At 35.2% G+C, this 15,908-nt stretch overlaps 1 protein-coding gene across 18 annotated transcripts in view; it reads right to left on the bottom strand.

The window, feature by feature from the left end:
- Positions 1–15,908, bottom strand: part of FRYL (FRY like transcription coactivator) — a 281,765-nt gene that overhangs the window by 130,320 nt on the left and 135,537 nt on the right. For all 18 annotated transcript variants that reach the window (XR_002825074.1, XM_023737361.1, XM_004382915.2 and 15 more), the window contains 3 exons: positions 7,203–7,402; positions 3,466–3,519; positions 619–758 (listed from right to left, as the gene is read on the bottom strand). Coding sequence is in view for 17 of the 18 variants with exons in the window: in XM_023737361.1 (XP_023593129.1) it covers positions 619–758; positions 3,466–3,519; positions 7,203–7,322 (314 nt within the window). In the remaining variant the exon portion in view is untranslated. The remainder of the gene's footprint in view (positions 1–618; positions 759–3,465; positions 3,520–7,202; positions 7,403–15,908) is intronic.

Below are 15,908 nucleotides of genomic sequence, written 5' to 3'. Positions count from 1 at the left end.
AATAACATTTCTAGATGAAAATACAGTACCAGGTAAACTTCTCACAAATCTAAGCTGAAAAATCACAAGTGGCATCTACTGCAGCCCAATACTAAACCACAGCACGATCAACTGAGCACAAATAGAAGTTTTATGTAATCATGATCTCCTTGGGAAATTTGAAGAAGGAGAAGACAAGCTCTAGGATCTGAGCAGCAAGAAGAGTATCATGATATTATAATACAGAGTTTTGGCAATCTTTCTATATCACAACAATTGCTTCCCTTCACAATTCTCATCAGTAGGTTATCTTCTTTGAATATTTCCTCAAGTACTTCAATGACTATAAAGTTCCTCACTGGACTGCTGAAATAATACTCCTGAAATTAGTTTTTGCATGACTAGTCCCAGTGACGAACATGGTTAGAGCTGCAGCCAGTAACTGGTACTTTCCCTTGGTTTACAGATTAAGTATAAACTGTACTTCCCCCTCACGACCACCTTCATAATAAAAAGAATCTATTTCTTTTTTTTTTGCATAGAAACCAAAGAAGAAGAATTTTCAGTTGATAACTCTATCATCCCTTTCATTCGAAGTGATTCAATTCCAGGTAGAACGGTGGAAAATAAGCCACTTACCCCTTAGATTTTGTGCTAGATCGGGGTCTGTATTCATAAGACTCATCTTCAGTTCCATTCTGGCGTCTGTACCAGTCAAACAAGGTGCGAAGTAAGGAAGGGAGACAGTGCTCTGCTACTGAGCTCATGGAGCTTATCACCTGAAAACACACACAAAAAAATAAATCTCACCAGAAAATAAAATATAACACCAAATGTATCACACTCCTAACTATTCAAAATCATTTAGAAATGAATCAACACAGCAACTCAAATGCAATAAATGTACTTTAAAACAAGTGTCAGGGGTTTAGCCAAGTAATGAAGTAAAATTGGCTAAATTTCATCCACTATTAAACTTTACCCAAATCCATTCAGTTTAGCTCAGTGGCTTTCAGTTGTTTTCCGGTTGCCATATGCCACTCACGTATGTACAAACATATCCATCAATAACATCCCTGATTACACACACTGATACCTCTGGGAGAACTGTTATATGTGTAACATGAAAAAAACACGTCTACTTCCTGAACCTGCCATCTACTCCACTCTCATGTGAACAAAAGATTCTAAAATGTTGCCACTACAATGGACAAAGAGTTGCAGAAACACAGAAGACTACATTATGTTACAACTGTGGGGAAAGCTCCAATTTACCCTGTACTGCTATGACACAGGAGAATTGTAATTACTTCTGATTTCCACAAATTAACATAGAAACATGACACAAACAGGCTTTTAAAGCTTAGAATATAAAAAGGGAAAGCATAAAGATAAGTGTAGTGGGGTGAATAAATTGTTATTCAATCTGAGGCATCACTGAGACTATCTGAATTCTAGGTGAACATCACAGATTTATCTCATGAATGAACCTAATTTGTCTGTAGTGGTGGTAAGAGATACCCTAACCACTAATAGTAGTCCCTAAAATCATTCTTCATATTGAGGATTCCAAGAAAAAACTTCTCTCTTCACAAGAATTTCTGTATCTGATTCAACCTACTGTTTATAAAAGTAGTATTTTAAAATCAGCATATATTCAAGCATGCTGCATGTTGTCTTCCTTAAAGGAAAAACTATAGGCTGCAGGGATATTCAAGGCCTCTTTCAGCTCCATGCCTATATGAAGAGTCAGTTGTTGGAGATAAATCAATACCTCTAGGAATAAAACATTTAATTTTCCTGATGCTTCATATTCTTCATACAACCTCAAAAAGCACTGCATTCAGGAAAAAATGAAACTGTTTATTTGATTGTGTAGTCTGTTCTTTTCTCACCTTCTTATTATCTCTATTCTCCTTTAATCATCCTTTTATTTATAAATTACCATAATCTGACAGGTAACTAGTTTCTAATGTAGAAAATTAAAATAAGATCCTAATTTCATTTTAACCAAGTTTTTTTTCAATCTACACTTTATTAGCAATGAACAGAATCAAAGGAAATCCTTTTTAATATTTGAAGAAGAAACAATAAGACACCATCTGCTATTGTAAATATATACTAAAACAGTTTATACTACACATAGCTTTTTTACTGTGAAAAAAAAATCAAGCTATGAGGTATGATTATTTATAGTTTTCATCAGTCATTTACATAAGAAAACAAAAATGGAAAATTTCCTTAAAATGTTGTTTAAATGGATTTCAAATCTTGGTTATACATTCATTAGTGGACTGAATTCATGATGTGAACAATCTTAATACTTGCTGTAGTGGCATACATTTTGAAAAGCATTATATAAGGTGCTATTATAATTTTTGTCCCTAGGTGGTGCAAACCATTAACACACTTGGCTGCCAATGGAAAGGTTGGAGGTTTGAGTCTACTCAGAGGCACCTCAGAAGAAAGACCTGGTAATCTACTTCCAAAAAATCAGCCATTAAAAACCCTGTGGCACACAGTTTTACTCTGACACACATGGGGTCGCCATGAGTCGGAACTGACTTGATGGCAACTGGTAACCGGTATAATTTTTGTAACAGGGGACTTATCTTCCTATTTATGACCAGTGGCTAATTACTAATGTGCACATCAGAATCATCTAAGGAGCTGTTGTAAAATATAAGTGCTAGGGCCCCACTCTTGTTGATTCTGATTCAGGAAAACTGGAGTGAGATTCAGGAACAGTTATTTTGGAAAATCTCCACCAGGTGGTTCTAACCAATCTTCTTTGTCTACTCAGTTAGAGTCATATGAACATTATCTTCTATTTCTTAGATACAAAACTATGAGAAAAGTGGCCTGGGAATACTAGATGACAACAGAAAGCCAATCTGGGTTATTATTGGCTTTTGCAAATAATAATTACAATAAAATAATTCTTGGTCTAACATAATTAGTAAAAAATAACACATGGTCAAACATTTTAATCTTAGCAAGAGGGAAGAGTTAATATTAGAAGAATATCACATTTATTTTTTATATACTGGTATTCTATATACAGGTTCTATGGCCCCAACAGGAAAAAATAAATGTTAAAGGTAAAATAATATTATGTAAAATCTGTAAGAATTGGTACACAAGGGAAGATTGCCGTATGTAATTGGAAACTTTCTGAGAAAAATTTCAAAGGGCACAGTGAAGAAAATAACAACGAAAAGTAAAAAGTTGCAAAGCGCTAAATGAACTGAAATCGGTAAAGTTCACAGCTCATTCTAATTACTTGTTAAAAAAAAAAACAAAACTATCAATTCTAGAATGAATTTAGTGTGCAAGAATATACAGAGTAACTAAACAAAATAAAGGAACTTGTTAATATTGGACATATTTGGACCAGGCTATTAGGACCAAGATTTTCCTTTCAGGAAAAAGTATTCACCCCAAATTGACGTATCTGTCAAAAATATTCCCCCAAAATTGACATACCTGGTCAAACTGAAAATCTTCACCCCTCTGAAGAGATCTGGACAATAGTTTCTCCTACAATGAAAAAAGGTGTAAGTTGGTTGTATTTGTATTTTCATTTGTAATTAGGTTGTTTTAAAAGAAAAGTAAGGTTCTCCCTCTCCCTTGCCCGGGAGCTGCAGACCCAGAGCTCTCACCACTACCCTCCCCAACAAGAGTGGCCACAGTCATATCATCTAATTCTATAACAAATCAATAGTTGTTAGATTATAAACTTCAATATAGATCCTCTACTGTATAGATTTGAGTTCAAAAGCCATCAGCATTTGCTCATTCATTATTTCACTCATTAATGCAATGAGCATTCACTGAAAAGTGCCTAGACAGCACTTATGAGCATGGGTTATGTGCCCCAGTGGCCTTGTTTGACAGCTGGCTTGGCCACCACTAGGTGAATGACCTAAGGCTGATTACTTAAGATCTCTGTGCTTCAGTTTCCTCATCTGAAAAATGAGACTGATTGCCAAATATTACTATCAACACTATGCAGCTTTGTTCTAAAAAAAAAAAAAAAAAAAGGGGGGAAGCCTTCCACTTTTCTCTATACACTATAATAGTGTATACTAGTTACTTAACTCCTAAAACAAACAAAAAAATCCAAACCAGTTGTCAGTGAGTCAGTTCGGACTCATGGAGAGCCCATGCATGTCAGAGTAGAACTGTGCTGCACAGTGTTTTCCATGGCTGATTGTTCTGGAATTAGATCACCAGGCTTTTCTTCCTAGGCACCTCTGGGTGGACTCAAACCTCCAACCTTTCAGCTAGTAGCCGAGCTGGTTAACATTTCCCATCACCCAAGGACTCCTATCTACTCCTAGAAACTATGAAAAAAACTAGCCAGTGAACTGACTGGAACCACAGTGTTTTATAAAGGTGTTTTACTTCCTCAAAATTTCCCCTAGTCATTCTATTATTTAGATTTATGCCTCCTACCAAGTCCAATTCTTAGTGCTAACTATGGGCAAGACACTATTTAAACATTTTATACGTTAACTCTTTACTCCTAACAGTTATTTGAAGCATTAAAGTATTTCAATAGTTCAAGTACTGAACGTAAATTAACAACTCAACCTACCACGAACTGAGTACTTACTTACTCTACCCTATACATGTCCTATAGGGTTAGTTTTACCCTTGTTTTGAAAACATAAATTGTTTCCAACATTAGAGAACAATTTGAGGATAATATGGTTTCACAAACTTACACATTTGCTTATACACAGGTGAATGCAAAAAAAACTGTAACCAGCTTGACTGAGCTGCCCAGGAATACACAGAACGCACCCAGAGCACCCTCAAACATCTACCAGCTACTTCAGTTCAACACATGCGTTACGAGCAACATACCCATTCACACCTGGTGCTGCAACTTTATGTTAGATTTCAGGTAACTCTCCTTCCAGCCCTTGACAATAACATACAAACTACAACCGTTCCAAAGCTTCCAGTATTCAGGTCCTTTTCAAAGTAAAGCATCATATTTATTGCGGTATTTGTGTATTTCTTAAATATTTAATACATGTAAAACTGCAACCGTTTTTATTAGATTCCTTTTTTTTTGCATGTGTCACTGAGCCCTGTGTTTTTTGTTTTTGTGACTGTCTTTGGTACTATTTTGCAAAGCACAGCGAATTTTAGGATCTCAAATGCCACATTATAGCAGAACTGACTTAATTATATGCCCTACACTAAGTATGTTACAACATGATTTTTATTTAATCCTTTTAACAGTCTTGTGGAATAGGTACTATTATCCCTAATTTACAAAATGAGAAAACTGAGACACAGAGGAAGATACCTGTCCGTGGCCAAATAGCTAGAAAATGACACAAAGATTCCAGTATCTCTGCTGTTACAGTCCATAAATTAGAATAGGTCTGTACAAAAGCATTTTCTTATAAAAAAATTTCATTACAAACCTCTCTGAATTCATCATTCGTAATGTGATATTAAGTGAGTTTGTTGTTTTTCTGTTAGGCTAGTTTGGGATTTAACTTCTACATTAATTTTTTTGTATTACGTTTTTAAAGCACTTATCTTCAATTTATTCACCAATACTTCTACTGCTTTTCAATTTCATTAACTGATGCTTTTATTTTTATCAATCTCCTCTTTTGCTTTCTTAAGATTTGTTAAGTTGATCTTTTTCTAACTTGCTAATTTTCTAATTAATCTGTCAAAGACTAAAAGAGATTTGATGACTTTTCTAATATTATTAATTTTTGTTAGTATATTTTAATTCCTAATGCTTGGTTTTATATATTTAGAATTATATCCTTGGTATACGTATAAAGTCTGATAATATTAAACATCAACAAAAAGTTCATTTTTTTAAAGCCTGATAATTATATCTGTGTTGTGGGTTCTATGGTTTATCATAAAAAATGTGATGTTTTTCCTCTTTCATTTTGTCTTGCTTTATTTCCACTAGGTGTGATATTAATATTTTAACCCCAGATTTTTAAGAACCAGGTGGTAAAACCATATCCTTAATCCAGTTGTATAAGAAATAAATAAGTTTCATTCTTATGTCCTTCACCTCCATCTTCATCATCATCATCCCACTTCTGAACTACACTGGGATCTTGATACATGACATATCCAACTCCCTTCAAATCCAAAAACAAATCTGCACTGCTGTCTCTATTTTTTTTAATTACTTCCTAAAGTTACACCATCCTGGCAAAAACTGTTCTGTTAAAGATATGGCTATTTAACTCCCAAATTTAATAACCTCTTCTCTTAATGTTCACTGCCTCTATGTATTATTTGACAATAATAATTTTATTCTCTGCTCTCTTTCCCTTGGTTTCAATTATCACCCTTACACAGATGATGCCAAAATCTGTATTTCTGGTCACCGTCTCTTGTGAGTTCCTAAAATGAATTTAAAACTTCTAATTAAACAATTCTACCAGTTATCTCAAGCTTAACATACACAAAGTAAAAAATTATCTTATTCACCTTTCCTACACCAATAATATTCTTATGTTGTTTATCTAAATACCTTACTATCTTTTCTAAAACTTCAAAACATCTTTAACCCTTAACTTTCACTCACACCTCTACTCCTATTTTATTACTTGTTCTATTGATTCTATTATTTCTCTTACTTTCTTCTGTAACCATTCCCATCATTAATTTCTAAATCAAGACCCCTTTTTATTCCAGCCTAAGCTTTATAAATAGCTGAACAGTCTCTGCTTCAATCTCTTCTCCCTCTTATTGTCCAACTGCTGTATAATCTATCGTAATAGCATTCGCAACGCTTCACAATCTGATCCAGACATCTGTGTTCAGTCTTTTCTCTTCCTCCTTCCTCACCATAGGTTCTAATCATACAAGACTACTCACATTCTCTAAGCATGACTCATGTATTACAAGTGTAAAAATGTTTACTTGTTTATTATAAATTTGGTTACTGGCATATCATCAACTTGCAGAATATTCTAGATTTTCCTTTATTTCATTGTTTTGTCTGTCTCAACAATTCCCATTGGTGAAGTCCATTTCTGTTCTTGCTATGACCTGGAGTTACTTATCCAAGTGGATTATAAAGTTTTTACAGCTTTTTAGATAACTACTTTACTACTAATCTTAATATTTTTTTCAAGTATATTATTTCACTTGGGTTGTATAATAATGGTTAATACAAAAGTCAAGAAAATACTTAAGATTTATAGCTCAGCTCCACTCACCAAGGGTTCTGCCATTACAACTTCAATTTTCTTTTCAGCTTGAACAGCAAATTCTGCAAAGAGGCTCTTGATGACATATTCACCAGGTTTGACATCTGGGTCAATTGTGATGTTTGACATGATGATATTCGTTCTTCCCCAAGTGGAATGAAAGTTGGAAGAAGTGCAGTACTTATTTACTTTGCTGACTGGTGCTGAAGCTAAAAGAAAGAAACAAACAAACAAAACACCACATTTTAATGATCAACTCAATGAGACTACCATAACCACCTTATTTTAAAATGCATCCTGTCCCTCCTCCCCCATCTAGCTCTCCCAACATCCATTACCACACTTCTATTTTTGTCTGTTACACTTGCCACCTTCTAATATACTATATAATTCAGTTACATATTATGTTTACTATGTACTGTTTGTCTCCCCACACTACATTAGAGTTCTACAAGAACAGAGATTTTCTTTTGCCTTTTCTGTTCGTTGATATATCCTAAGTGTCTAGAACAGCACCTGCCATTTAGTAGATGCTCAATAAATATTTATTGAATGAGTGACTGGATAAATTCTAACCATAAAGTCAAGTGTAATGAAGGAAAGAAAATGGTACAAAAAAGTGTAATACAGGAGTAGTAGATTTAAAGATGCTACTTTAGAGAGAGGAAGGTTTCTCTGAAGAAGCTTCATTTGAACCCAGACCTAAATGATGCAAAAGAGTCAGCAAAGCAAAGCACCAGGAAGAGAACGTAAAAAATTGAGTATGCATGTTTGATAGACAAAATACAGCCTGTGTGGCTGAACTCAGGGAGGAGGCAGGGCTACCTGGGCGATGTAAAACGAGGTCAGAAACACCAGGCAGAGATTGAATCACATACGATCCTTTAGAACTTTGTGAGGAAATTAGATTTTATTCTAAATGCAATTAAAATTCAGTGGAAGGTCCTAACTTGAGAGGGATATGCTCTGGTTTCTATTTATAAAGATCTCTCTGGCTACTCTTTGGAGAATGGATTGGAAGAGGGCAAATGTAGAAGCAGGAAGTCATTAGAGAAATCCTGGTGAGATGATCATAACTTAGACTAAAAGGGGATGAGAATGAAAGGGGAGAGAAGGAGAGGATTTGAAATGTCACATGTTATGATTAGATATTGAGGTGAGGGAAAAGAATGAACAATGACTCATAGGATTTTATTTAAATCACTGAAGGAACGGTAGTGCCATTTACTCAGGTGGGAATGACACAGTGCCTGGCAAACAGTAAGTTGCACAAGGCTTGAAGCAAAGCAAGCATATGCTACCGCATGTTGTTTAGCTTCTCTTGACCCCTGGGCTGCCTGCAGGACTATTACCCACAGTTTATCCAGGCACCTCAGTCTTCTAGTCAGAAGCATAATACAGACCCTCCCATTCTCTAACTTCAGCATATGCCAACCCTTTGGCATAGAATATTCATAGAGAACCAGCAAGTTTGTACTTTTCCAGCTCAATCTGATCTCCGGGTATTGGTCTTTCCAAATATGGCCCTATAAACAACTCCTCCTTGAAAATAAACACAAATTATTATTTAAACACTGAATTTGTGTGTGTGTATGTGTATGTAACTACAGGACAATAAACACACTTGTTCTAAATGAATTTTAATCTTATAAGGAATTGTTCTGTCAACTAAAAAAAAAAAAAAAAACCCACTCCACCAAATTAATATGTCAAGATACTAAAAATATATCTAAAGAATATTACAATCTCTTACTAACTAAAATAAACATGTTTGTATCCCATCAAATTAAAATACACTATGTATTGTATTCTATAATTAAAATTATATAATAAAAACAATTCAAAACAAAATTTCACAGTTCTTTGAACACAGTGCACATTATTCATTTTAAACAATAATCTGTTTGTTTATTCTGTTTCATGATCCAGCATTGTGCATTATTAAGGAAGGAATCTGTTACCAACTGCTGTAATAGAAAAAGGAGAAATCTCAAATTAAAATATATATTTTAGATGGTTAAGAGTATATTTTATACCCATATTATGTTGTATTACTTTAGGGAATCATAAAGTGGTACAAAAGGCTGCTCAGTTTGTTTTCAGAATTTTAATTCACATTTTAGAAATATAAATGAAGGTGAAACGTTTTCAAAAATTTGACTTAAGGTAGTAGCTACAAAATATATAATTTCTTTTAATTAAAATATTATAGCCTATAACTGAACAGTGTTATAATGTTTATCTGGCTTTAAATTTACAGTAAATGGAACTAAACCAAGGCCTTATGATATTTTATCCTTTAAACATTTTCTTTAAAAAGAAAAAAAACTGTATTTAGTTAACACAATCTCTCAAATGACTCACCTTTACTGCTTTCTACTTCCTAAAACAAAATGTAAGCAAATATTCCTAGGTATCATAGTTCCATATTTTAAGAAATTTTCTAAAAAGAAAAAGCCAGAAGTTTTAGAAAATCCTTTATTTTTAAATTATCTTTTAAAATAAAAAATACTTCAAGTGTTAGAAAATAAAATTTTCATAAAAAACAAATGTTTAAAGAATATTTTCATCTAATAAATTAGTCAATTATTTCAAACATATTTCTTAGTAGATGCTTAATAAATGTTTGTTAAATTTATTCATACAAAAATGTAATACTGATCAGGTTCAGTACTGATTACACCTCAACATAAAGAAAACAAAAATCCTCACAACTGGACCAATGAACATCACAATAAATGGAGAAAATATTGAAGTTGTCAAGGATATCATTTTACTTGGATCCAGAATCAACACCTGTGGAAGCAGCAGTCAAGTAATCAAATGATACACTGCACTGGGCAAAGCAGCTGCCAAAGATCTCTTTAAAGTGTTATTAAAAAGTAAAGATATCACTTTGAGGACTAAGGCGCGCCCCACTGAACCCATGGTATTCTCAATCGCCTCATACGCATGCGAAAGCTGGACAATGAATAAAGAAGACTGAAGAAGAATTGATGCCTTTGAATTATGGTGTTGACGAAGAATACTGAATATACCATGGACTGCCAAAAGAACGAACAAATCTGTCTTGAAGAAGTACAACCAGAATGCTCCTTAGAAGCAAGGATGGCAAGACTACGTCTCCCGTACTTTGGACATGTTATCAGGAAGCACCAGTTCCTGGAGAAGTACATCATGCTTGGTAAAGAAGAGGGTCAGAGAAAGAGAGGAAGACCCTCAATGAGATGGACTGACACAGTGGCTGCAACAATGGGCTCAAACATAGCAACGATTGTAAGGATGGCACAAGATCAAGCATTGTTTCATTCTGTTGTACTTAGGGTCTCTACGAGTCGGAATCGACTCGACAGCACCTGACAACAACAACAGGGGTAGATACGGCTTAAAAAGACCCCAAAAGAGTCTGTAAAAGCTGCCTCCAACCCTTACTCCCATGCCTAACAAGAAGACTTTAGGGATAAAAATTACTACTTTGTAGTCACAAGTTTATATATGTATATGTGTGTGTGTTCACTCATAACTTATGTTTGCGTATATATATACATGTATGTATATGTTTATATAATACAAGAAATGTAACAAAGTATCATACAATTGTTTTTCAGATGAAACCTACAGGCCATGAATGATGAGTCCAGAAGAAGGGCCTATAACCACATGCTAAAGTGATTTCAGAAGGCTTCAAACAGGAGGTGGCATTTGAGATGAGCCTTTAACTGTGGGTAAGCTTTACCTGACTCCCTGGCTGGCACAAACGGTTAATGTGCTCAGCTGCTAATCAAAAGGTTGCTGATTTGAGTCCACCGAGAGGTGTCTTGGAAAAAAGGTCTGGTGATCTACAAATGAAAAATTAGCCATTGAAAATCCTATGGAGCACAGTTCTACGATGCCACACATGGGGTCGCCTTGAGTTGGAATTGACTTGATGGCAACTGATTTAAGCTTTACCTAGGTAGAGAAAGAAGTGAAGACTTCCAAGATTGGGGAAATATTACAAAACAAAGCAGAGTGAAAGGTCAGAAAGGAGACAATGATGGAAGAGGAGAAGTGGGAACAATTTGACAACATCTGGCAAAACTGACTATACAATGAAACTCATGAGAGTCGGAACTCAACAGGACTGCCTTGTCAGGAAGCAGGGTAGACTGGATACTGGATTTCTTTCCCGTAACGTTGCCTACAGTACTTCTGTAGGATAAATTACTACAAAAGGAATTGTTGAGTCAAAGTTTAGTACAGTAAAATCTGCAAAAGCTGGAAACTGCATCTACTTGAACCCCTGCTTTCAATTCTTCTGGGTATATATCTAGGAGTGGAACTGCTGGGTTATAAGGTAATTCTATGTTTTTTAACTTTTTGAGGAACCATCAAACTGCTTTCCACAGCAACTACACCATTTTTACTTTCCCATCAGGTCTCACATGTTTTCCACCTTTGACAGGGTATAGTCTTAGCACTTTTCTATAGCTCTCTATCAGCAGAAAATATTTGAATTTTCCTTATCTGGTAGGTTTCTGCCTTACACAGGTTCCAGTTTTTGCAGGTTTTACTGTACTAAACTTTGACTCAGCAATTCCTAGTAATTTGTCCTATAGAAAAATACTGTGGCCAACACTATCAGAAAGAAGTCCAATATCTACTCTATCCTGCTTACTTGGCTAACAAAATTCTACTTTTTCTCAGACCAGCACTATCGATAGTTAAAAATACTATCATGGGTGACGTCTCCAAGATCTGCAGCACAAGAGTCAACACCTGGCACAGTTTTAAAGTCACCACAAAGAAAACTTCTATATAAAAATATCCTCATAGTAGGTCAGCAAAGAAGAGGAAGACCCTCAACGAGATGGACTGACACAGTGGCTGCAACAATGGGCTCAAACATAGCAACAATTGTGAGGATGGTGCAGGACTGGGCAGTGTTTTTGTTCTATTGTACACAGGGTCACTATGAATTGGAACTGACTCAACAGCACCTAATAACAACAACAACATTCCCATAGTATGCTGTGAAGACCTGTTCTAGAAAAATGTTATGGACAAGGACATGCAGTTGTGACATTCAGGTGAAGTACATAAAATGCTACCAACTTAAAGGGGAAAGTTGTATAAGTGGGAAACAAGGTATTTCTGGGAGGATACCTATATTATTCCAGCACCTGACAAAGGTCATTTGCACATCAGCAATCATCAGTACAGGTAGTCCCCGGGTCATGAACGTCCAACTTACATACAACCCATAGTTACGAACTAACCCCCATAAAGCCTATTATATTAAAAATTCGAGGTATATACAATGGTTCGTAGTAACAAATGGGCACTACTTTGTGACATGCATCAAACCATTATTATTATTACTGTATTATTATGTTAAAGATGTTCTATTGTATCTGGAAGTGTTTCTTTAATGTTTTTTACACACAGAAAGGTACACTATATACTACATACTAAGACAAACATTTGACTAACTAATGTTAGATACGAACCATACCTAACTGTTCTAACTTATGTACCAATTCGACTTAAAGATAGACTTAGGAACGGAACTCATTTATAATCCAGGGACTGCCTGGACTACCATTAGTGAGATCAGCCTTGCTTTTAGCATTTAGAAAAAATTTTCAAGAGTAAATACAACAATTTTCTTACTGTTTCCTTGGCTTCTTTTTCTTCTGTGAGAAGTCATGATCTTCAGGACAAACCTAGCATTTACCTGGTTAGGAATGTGATCCTGGTACCAAGCCAACGGAGTTTGAGTCCTGGCTCCACACTGCTTAACCTTTTCATGAGTCAATTATTTTCTGCTTTGAATTTTTTGTTGATACCATGTGTTTTTATTAACGGAAGCACGCTGAATCATTGAGTGTGTCTGAATTTTTGGTAGGTAGTACGGATGTTTTTTTTGTTACCCCCTCCCACGAGCCTACCCTAAGTGTTTTGTGGTACATACGAAGTACCATACCCGACAGCCTCCACCTGGGTCTACTGGTACATATGTATAACAAATAAAAATCTTCATTATTTCTATTTTTCCTACCAAAAATTTAGACACCTCATGCAATACCCTATAAGGCAGTAATTTTCGCACACGCCAGTTTCTTTCTTTCAAACAGTCATAAAGGCCCCTGCCTTGCAGCAGCATGCACTGCCAATACTGCAGCAGCTGCCCAATAAACTTTCAAAGGCAGAATAAGTACTTGGTCTGTAGAGGTACCCATGAACACCAAAGGGTTAACTATCTGTGTGGCCCTAGCCAAGTTACTTACACTCCATGCACTTTAGTTCCCTCATCTGTAAAATAAGGATGGTAATAGTATCTAGCTCATAGGTTGTAAGGAATAGAGTTAATGCAAGCAAAGCACTTAAGTAGTGTTTGGCACCTACTGACTACTACCTAAGTGCTTATTATTATAATTATTACTTACATTAGCTAATAAAAATTCTGATGACCACCTTAGAAAGAAAATGCATAAATTAAGTGGCCTCAGAATAACAACAACAAAAGTCAAAGATATTTCAGAAATGAAAACGCAAAAGCTACCTGCACCTCACAGCATACATGAAAAGTAACTCAAAATGGATCAGTGACCTCAATATAAGAGCAAAAATCAAAAAACTGAAAGAGGAAAATAGGTATAAATCTTCAGGACCTTGTGTTTGGCAATAGATTCTTACATATAACACCAAGAGCATAAACAAAAAAGAAAAAAAATACACTGGACTTCATCAAAATTAAAAATGTGCATCAAAGGACATTATCAAGAAAACTGACAGAATGGGAGAAAATATTTGGAAACTATATGTTATAAAAATTATCTATCTAATAATAAATATTCAGAATAGATAAAGAACTCCTACAACTCAACAACAAAAAGACAAACAACCCAATTAAAAAATGGGCAAAGGACTTGAATAGACATTTCCCTAAAGAAGATACACACATGGCCAACAAGCACACAAAAAAGATGCTCAACATCATTAGTTTTATTAGGAAAATATAAATCAAAACCACAGTGAGATCTACGTCATACCCACTAGCATGGCTATTATTAAAAAACAGAAAATAACAAGTGTTGGAGAGGATGTGGAGAAACTGGAATCCTCATCTATGCTGGTGGGAATGTAAAATGGTGTAGTCACTATGGACAACAGTTTGATTGTTCCTCAGAAAGTTAAGCATAGAATTATCTTATAACTCACTCCTAGATATATAATACAAAGAAGAACTGAAAGCAGGGACTCAAACAGATACTTGTACATTGATGTTCATAGCACAATTACTGACGATAGCCAAACGGTAGAAACAACCCAAGTGTCCATCAACAGATGAATAAACAAAATGTGGTATATACATACAATGGAATATTATTTGACGATAAAGAGAAATGACATTCTGATATATGCTACGACATGGATGAACCTTGAAAACATTACACCGAATGAAATAAGTCAGAAACAAAAGGACAAATACTGTATGATTCCCCAAAACTGCTTTTGTCGAGTTGATTCTGACTCATAGCGACCCTACAGGACAGAGTATAACTTAACTGCCTCATAGGGTTTCCAAGACTGTAATCTTTATGGAAGCAGACTACCACATCTTTCTCCCGCGGGGCGGCTGCTAAGTTCAAACTGCTGACCTTTTGGTTCACAGTTGAGCGCTTTAACCACTGTGCCACCAGAGCTCCTTGTTGTATGATCCCACTTATATGAAATACCTAGAATACGCAAATGCACAATGATGGAAAAGTAGATTAGTGGTTACCAGGGGCTGGGAGAAAGCAGGAATGGGTAGTTATTGCTTAACGGGTACAGTGTTTCTGTTTGTGGTGATGATAAATTTCAGAAATAAATAGTGGTGATGGTTGCACACCACTGCAAAAAAAAAAAAAAGTTACCATGCTGTTTGATTTATTAAGCTTTATTTATCTGTTAATTTAATTTAAAAGAAAAAAGCAAATTTATTCTTTAAAAAATCAAGTCTATTCTATCCTAGTTAGCCATAACTAAGGTGCCCGGGAAGTCAACCAACCAACAGCTCAAGCTAAAGCTTAAAACAATAATGTACTTATTAGATCAAGCTCAAACAGAGGAAACAAATAATTTACAAGTTAATTCAAAATAAAACGTCAAAAACCCAAATCAGGTTATACGATACACAGAATAAAAGTAGAAACAAAAAAAGCAAAATCAGTATTAGAACACTTCTGGGCGAAGCCACTGGACTGTTGTACCTTTCAACTAACTAACCAAAGGAAAGCTGTACATATGAAAGGAACTATATCTGAAGAAGAAAATGTAAGTAACACATATGTTGTTAAGTGCTGAGAGGTACAATCTGAAAGCATCTTTTGATGATTTCAGTGTACGTACAGTTATCAAGAGCAGAGACTAGGCATGTAAGTAAGACAAAACCAAAAAACCAAACCTGTTGTCATCGAGTCAATTCTGACTCATAGTGACCCTACAGGACACAGCAGAACTGCCCCATTGGGTTTCCAAGAAGCAGCTGGTTGACTCAAACTGCCAGTCTTGTGGTTGGCAGTTGAGCTCTTAACCACTGCAACTCAAAATTGCTTCAGCTTAGTGAAATGCACACTAGAAACTGCTTATTTCTCATATAAATAAACATTATTTACTAATTTGTATACTATCTCATTTTATCCTGACAAACCTAGTCTTAATTCAAATGATATGCTGGTAAACGGCAAT

This window comes from Trichechus manatus, unplaced genomic scaffold (genome assembly GCF_000243295.1).
Source record: "Trichechus manatus latirostris isolate Lorelei unplaced genomic scaffold, TriManLat1.0 scaffold00101, whole genome shotgun sequence".
NCBI lineage: Eukaryota > Metazoa > Chordata > Mammalia > Sirenia > Trichechidae > Trichechus > Trichechus manatus.
The sequence above is the reverse complement of the archived record's forward strand: the minus strand, read 5'-3'. Positions and strand labels throughout refer to the sequence as shown.